We start from the raw sequence: 7,029 nt of genomic DNA on the forward strand, positions 1-7,029 counted from the left end.
CGGTCATTTCAAGATTTTATATCTAACACATATAAATAGGGGCATGATTCTGTGGACATAATTTTTAAAAATCACAAGTTAGACGATAGAATTAAACTCACAAATCGTCTCTACACCGCCCTTTATCCACCCATTCGAAAAACTCGCTAGTTTCCTTCTATTTTTTACTTACTCGCCGTAAACTCTAATGTAGTCGACTAACACATTTAGCCAAATACAAAACACCAACCCCCACCAAAATGATCTCAAAGGCAAGAAACACAGCATAACTGGAGGACAGTAGTTACAACATTATGGCATTTGGTGGGTAAAATCTTGCATGTATTAAAACAGCAGAACTACATGAAGTGGGATTTTATCATCAAAGTAATTACAGAGATCTAACTCATCCACCTGTAACTATTCTACAAGGCAAAAACTAAACTTATATCCTCAATTTTTTGTCAGATAGAAACTTCTTCAGCAGCTCAAAGCAATGACACAAGCAAATCAATTTTTTTTTTTTCAACTTTCAATGGTGGGGCTACCTGATCTTTGATGCCGGTCTGGACTCTCTGCAGGGCAGTGAAGTGATCCTCTCTATAGTGGGAGGAAAACTGGAAAAAACAATGTTGGTTTGCTAAAATCCTTCCCTCAACTGCTACGGATTACAGGAGCATCCCATATCCTGCAGATTAGATATTGATTGCTGTGGACATTCTTCTTTCCCAATGGATAAATTAGGATGAATTCTCCAACCTATGAATACAAGATTGAAGTCTGGTTAGGTTTACAGGTTCGTTCAGAATGCAGATCATCTGTGTCGTACCGATAAACGGTTTGTTCTCATATTTGGTGCAGCATAGAAGAAAGTTGTCTCAGATTTTGTCCCCAAAGGTTGCAGGTTCTTAATCAGAATCTTCTTCGCATTACTAGCCTTCACTTAAAGTTGCAAAGCCAGGTCTGGCTGCTGGGAGTCGACCAGAACACTAGAGGACTGTTTTACGGGGGACCCGGGAGACTGAAAACCGATATTCAGGTCAGGAGGAAGCATTTCCTGCTTCTTCCTTGGCTGGTTATGTGGACTGAGAGCTCGCCAAGTTGATTGCAACTGGAACTTAGACATGTCGGCCTGAACTAGCTGAGGGTAAATCATGGACCGGTTTTGCAGCTGTTGTTCATTTGCTACAAGAGTGGCTTGTGGAACAAATGCCTGCATAGGGAAATTGCTCTTCTCAGACTGAAGCTGATTGCCTCCGGCACGAAACTCTCCCCATGGTCGCATGATTTGTGGATGAAACTCACGAGCTGGATTATACAGTGAATCTGCTGAGATTTGACTCTTAGGTGTGGAATTCTCTCTGACTTGTTTAAACCCTCCAGCCCCAATTGACATCCACGCACGAGAAGCTACTGCTGCAGCATTGTTAGAATCGTCTCTCATTGCAGAAGGTACTGATGACAAAGCTGGTGGAGAATCGGATGAGGATTGATTGGATGAGTTCTCTTGTTTTGGGATTCTTTCAGACATCATTCTCATCAACTGCACTGGCTTACCGGAACCCAGGTCCTGTCCGTGGGAAGTTGCCATGGGAGCTGTTTGAGAAGGCAAACTAGAGGATGATAAGGCAACCAGTGGATTATTCAAACAATTGCTCGGGAATTTTCCATTCGGCAATCCTCCGGTCACAACACCATTAACAGCAGGCAGTTTAAAAGGTGCAGATTGCACAAGATTTAAGTTTACTGACGCCATATCTCTAGACCTAGAAGTAGTCATATTCGGATTGGCTGGAAGTTGCTTCTCTACGCCAAGATCAACTTTATTTTGTTTTGGTGAGGGCAAGGAATTTAACTCAACATGCTTTTTAACCTTCTCTCCCTCGGTAAAATTCTTCGACTGCAGGTTTGGCTGCGGAGAAGGACTGGCATTTGGAGTGGTGGATCTAAATAATGATGGTTTCCCATCTAAGGCGGACCCTCTAGCAAGAGTATTCACTTCTGCAATTGGTCCACTATGAGAATGTTCCTTCTTTGGCAAAGGAATATCCGTAGGCTTTCCATCCTTTCTTAATTCGCTGGTAGAATTTCTACAGAAACCAGGTTCCTTCTGGTTGTGGTTCTCAAACATTAATACTGGAGTTGGAAGTGGCTCATATTCTCCAACCCAACCACGGCCGAATTTATATCCAACAGGTAAGCCCTGCTCAATCCTCTGGGAAGCAACTTTCCAGGCTACAGGACCAAGTGTTGCCGCAAATCGAGCCAGACTCCTAGCATAGGAATACTCTGCATGAAGCCCAACCTAATCCCAAAATAGGAAAGGGTAAAAAAAAGACATAAAAATCACAGGACAAGATAAGACCAGCCACAAATGACTGCAGAAATCAGTTTCTTTGTGACGTACCGCAACAAGCTGTCTTACTTCATCCTCAAAGGTTGTAAATATTGACTCCGATCTTGGCGCTGGTGAATTAGATATGTTGTAAGTTGCACGACGGTTGTCATCAAGCACAGATGTCTTCCTCCCCAATTTACCTAGAAGACCCCTCCCTATAAAAATTACAGCAATAAGAACTTATTCTCATGTAGAAAGACATAATTGTCTTGAAGGGTTGAAATAATCATGAATCAAGCAGATTTATTGGAGATACAAGAAAACCAAATAAAAAGGATAGAAGTTCCATCTCAAATATCAACGAAAAATTGTGCTCCAGAGCTATCTCAGGGATTTACTTTGGTGATTTAAAACTAGACCATGTGTCCAAATATCCTATTGATAGATTTAAAGAACAAGATTGAAACCAAGGAGGAATTCTTCTTCACAATACCTGAAAAGAGTTCTTCAGCCTTGTCTGGATTAGTAGTATCAAGGAAGGACAAACTGCCCTCTATTTGGCCATCAATATTGCTCGGTACCTCACAATTGACACCTTGGGTTGGATTGGAACTGTTCAGTATATCTCCTGTGGCAGCAAGGGTCGCACCCGAGGAAAAAATCAGATCCAATGGGTTCCTGCAATGTCCTGAAAAAAGGTTTCTTCGGTGGTTGTTTCTTGATGAAGGAATTGGACTTTGTACTCTGCTCTAACTTCAACTCTTTCTCAGACCGTTCAACTTCCATTCTCACCCTCTCGAATTTCTTCTTGGCTAGCTCTTGAATGGAACGTGCCTTTAGAAAAACAAGTATGTTAGTTAACTGAAATGATAGGAAACAAAGAAATTTGAGAAATCAGAATCATTATACCTGTTTGTGGTAAACGGTTTCTGGTGAATTGTATTGCATTGCATTTGAACATATCAGAAAAACGTCACTCTGCATCCAAGAAGTTCAATATTTAACAAGACAAGTAAACCCCTTAACCAAGCATTATTTCTTAAAACAAGGGCTGATGCAACAATTAAATTAATTGACAATAGCCAACTATGTAGTCAATAAACAACATTGTGAAGCAATCTAGTATAAAACATTCCCCTCCCTCAAAAAAAGGAGAAAAAAAAAATCACTGCTTCGGAAGAAACAAACCTCCATGGACCCAAAATAGCAAAACTACAAAATTACATTTATAACAAAATGCAAGGTACAGCTTAGATGCGAAGCAATGATATTTGATTGCCAATATATACACACGAAAAGAAAGGATAAGAAATCTTATTTGGCACCAGAAAGCTATAAGATTAAAAAAAAAAAATCATCTCCAAGAGGGAGTGGGGAGTGGTTTAGAAGGCTTTCAGCATAACTAGCCCAACTAGAAACATGAAACAAACTAAATCCCAAGTTTCCTAAGTTTCCCACAAACTCCAAAAAGTGAAACATAGCAGAATCATTTTAGCCTTTTTCCATGAATGAGAGACACCACTACCAAACTTGTCTAATAATGTTGAATGGCAGAGACAGTCCATATTCGAAACCAAACTATAAATTCTTCTTTTGTAAAACAATAGGTGAGAGTGGGATTTGAACTCACAACTTTTTGGTTGAAGATATGTGTTAATTATTAAGCTATGCTCAGGTTGACATCGAAACCAAACTATAAATATGAAAGAGATACATAAACTTGATCAAGGTTGGGGGTGATCTTGCAGGAGTATGGAGACTTCAATAGGCCTAATAGAGAGTACAACCAGATGAATTTCCAACCTATGTAAGCTCGACTAGATGAGCCAACACCTAAAACCATTCAAGAAAAAGATCAAGATAATAGCACCAACATTCCTTTCCAATATTGCCTACATATTGTCTCACTCACTAGATGAGAGTCTAAAGGTACCCCCCCCCCCCCCCCCCCCCCCCCCCCCCCACAAAGGAGAAAAGGGAGTAAGAAAGAGGAGAAGATCAGCCGTCAACGTACAAAGCAATGATATTCTGACAACTGTTCTAACCCCCACCCAAAGGGGACAAAGAAACATAGTACTGTCAGGCACATTAACAAATCCACTGAATGGATGAATCTGGCACCATGTTTGTCGCTAAGTCAGCCCCCAATTACGCTACATTCCACAGTTTATTGACCGTTGGATCATCAAGAGCTAGGAAAAGCCAGGACAGGTTTTCGCTCCCAAAACTCAGCAAATGGATAACCCCAAAGCCACATGCAAGTAGAAGAAAAAATCTTCAACCAAAGAATTGGACACCCACCTCAAACTGTTCCAAAGTCGAATATGATCCGCTGGCCAACTTATTCCTCACGGTAGCAAAGTCCATAGGATGGTCAATGACATCGAAATAGTCAGGAAGCTACAACAAGAAACATTATTTCAAATTTGGATGCTGAGGAACGCTGAAACAACCACTTAGGGGAGAGGAAAATTTGCAGACCTCTTCAGGTTCAACTGGTTCAGCATACACACCATACGTATCCTTCCTGCCACCATTTCAGATGTTAATTCTAGAAAGTTGGAATTCACATCATTATAAAACCCAAAAGAGGAAGAGATTCAATTCCCCCCGTACTTCTGAAGTTTGTCAAGGAGCAACTCCAATGTTTTCTTATCAGGTAATGGTATCCCGGATGATCGATCCGAGGGCGTCCCTGATCAAACAAACATCACACATCAGACAGAGCCATTCATATACACAGTTCAAAGATCAAAAAAAGAAACAATTGGAATAAACCCACAAACTAGAATCACGAATACATTTGAAAAGAACACAAACCTGGAGCAGAGTCGGACCCTTTTGAGCCCACCTTCCTCCCCCTTTCCTGTCAAAATCCATTGTGTCAAACAAAAAGCATATAAACAAACTCACAAATTCGCATACATACAGCACACGAGTGATGAAACGGGTGTTTGAAAGAGACCCAGACAGAGACAGAGACAGATAAGGCAGACAACATGGAAAGAGAGAGAGAGAGAGAGAGAGAGAGAGAGAGAAAGAGAGAGAGAGAGTGAGTGAGTGAAGGGTGGAGAGAGAAAGGTGGGAGAGCGTGATCAGATTCTATAGGGGTGTTAGTTTTTGACAGTTGACCTCAAAATCCTTAATACCTCTCAAATCCCCGACACATTCCTAGCACACAGAGAGAGAAATAAAGAGCTAGAGAGAGAGAAAGTGAAACGGAAATTAGAGAAATTGAAATGGGGTAAGAGTAATTTTGAAGTCTGGACCAATTGCATAAAAATCTGAGTGATCTCAGCTGAGCTGGACACTCCCCTCCCTCTCCCTCTCTGTTAAAAGTATGCACTTCCAAAATCCCAAATCCCAAATCCCACTCTGTTCTCAGGCTCAGTCTCTCTTCTCCTCTTGTTTGTTCATCAATCCCTAATCTCTCTCTGTTTCTCTCTTCCCATCAGATCCACAGCAGTTTTATGTTAAAGTACCTCATCAATGTCGTCGTCTTCATTTTCATCTCCGCGAATTTGATCGTCGTAGTCATCATCTTCATCGTCTACTTCAGCGCCGCCAATCCTCCTCTTCTTCAATGGCTTCCCCTCGGGCTCATCTTCCCCTTCCGAAGCCGAAGAGGCGTACTCCGGCGCGTGAGCTCCACGCGGCCCTGACCTAGCGAGCAGTCCGGCCACCGGAGACGGATGCCCTCCGTCCCTGCCCTGGTTCAGCTTCACCACCAGCTTGAGCTTCTTCTCCCTCCTCCTCTCGTCCTCCTCCTCCTCCTCCTCCTCCTCGTCTTCCTGGAGAAAGTCGTCGTAATCGATGTTGTACCTCACATTCCGGCGCCGGAGACTCCGCCGCGGCTCAGATTCCGACGATGCCAGTGCCCCGCAGGACCGCCGTGCCAGATCTGCCTTCGATGGCCTCCCTTTCTTCTTCCTCTTCACGATCTGACCCATCCCTTTCCCTCTCTCTCTCTCACTACCAAACTTTCTCTCTCTAGAATTCACTCTCTCTCTCTCTACTCTCTCTCTTATCTCTCTCTTATCTCTCTCTCTCTCTCTCTCTCTCTCAGTGTTTGCTTTGGTACATTATTTTCGATGCTGGCTTGGCTTTTTCGTGAGGCATCTGTGACATCCGAGCCTAACCCGGACCTCAGCCTCGCACACCGACCCTCCGCCTCCGGTATCGAAATTTCATTTCGCTCCTCTTTTTTATTTTTAACCCTTGTGAAGACGGCGTACAGTGCTGCCCGCTGCCCGTCTCAGCTTCCGTGGCGCTTTTCCACCTGCCCGTGCTTCTACGTCATTCCTCTTTTTTTTTTTAACCTTTTTTAACCCACGTCCCTGGAGCGCGTGTGGGACACGCCCCGATATTTTAGATTCCCTCCCACCAATCTGACGCGGAATTAAGAAAAATAAATATCCACTGATTATTTAGGTATTATAGAGTAGCATTATTATTGGGCCTTTAATGGGCCAGTGGTGATTTGCGAGTGGCCCAACTTTAATTATTTATTATTTGCAGATTTTCCGTGTACTGCTTTTGGATAGCAATGTGCTGCAATTATGAGTTTCCTCTGTTTTCTTTCCTTTCTAGCATATTATATAATTAAGTTTTTAAATTTTCTTATTCATTAAAAATGAAGACTAAGCTTTAATAACGTATTTATTATTTTTTCTTTTTTAATTTTTAAATAATATAAATATTAGATAACTATT

The 7,029-nt window shown here is 42.1% G+C and overlaps 1 protein-coding gene across 1 annotated transcript; it reads right to left on the reverse strand.

Moving 5' to 3' along the window:
• Positions 1-299: 299 nt before the first annotated feature.
• On the reverse strand, positions 300-6,753 carry LOC111010405 (DNA-binding bromodomain-containing protein). The gene is given in 10 exon segments (XM_022283799.2): positions 300-2,284; positions 2,387-2,532; positions 2,811-2,976; positions 2,978-3,151; positions 3,227-3,295; positions 4,619-4,717; positions 4,799-4,844; positions 4,934-5,012; positions 5,138-5,183; positions 5,800-6,753. Coding segments are annotated over 10 exon segments (2,655 nt in total). The 5' UTR covers positions 6,268-6,753; the 3' UTR covers positions 300-922.
• Positions 6,754-7,029: the final 276 nt, after the last annotated feature.

This window comes from Momordica charantia (assembly GCF_013281855.1).
Source record: "Momordica charantia cultivar OHB3-1 chromosome 11 unlocalized genomic scaffold, Mcharantia_2.0 BLBB01000011.1, whole genome shotgun sequence".
In the NCBI taxonomy this organism is placed as follows: Eukaryota; Viridiplantae; Streptophyta; class Magnoliopsida; order Cucurbitales; family Cucurbitaceae; genus Momordica; species Momordica charantia.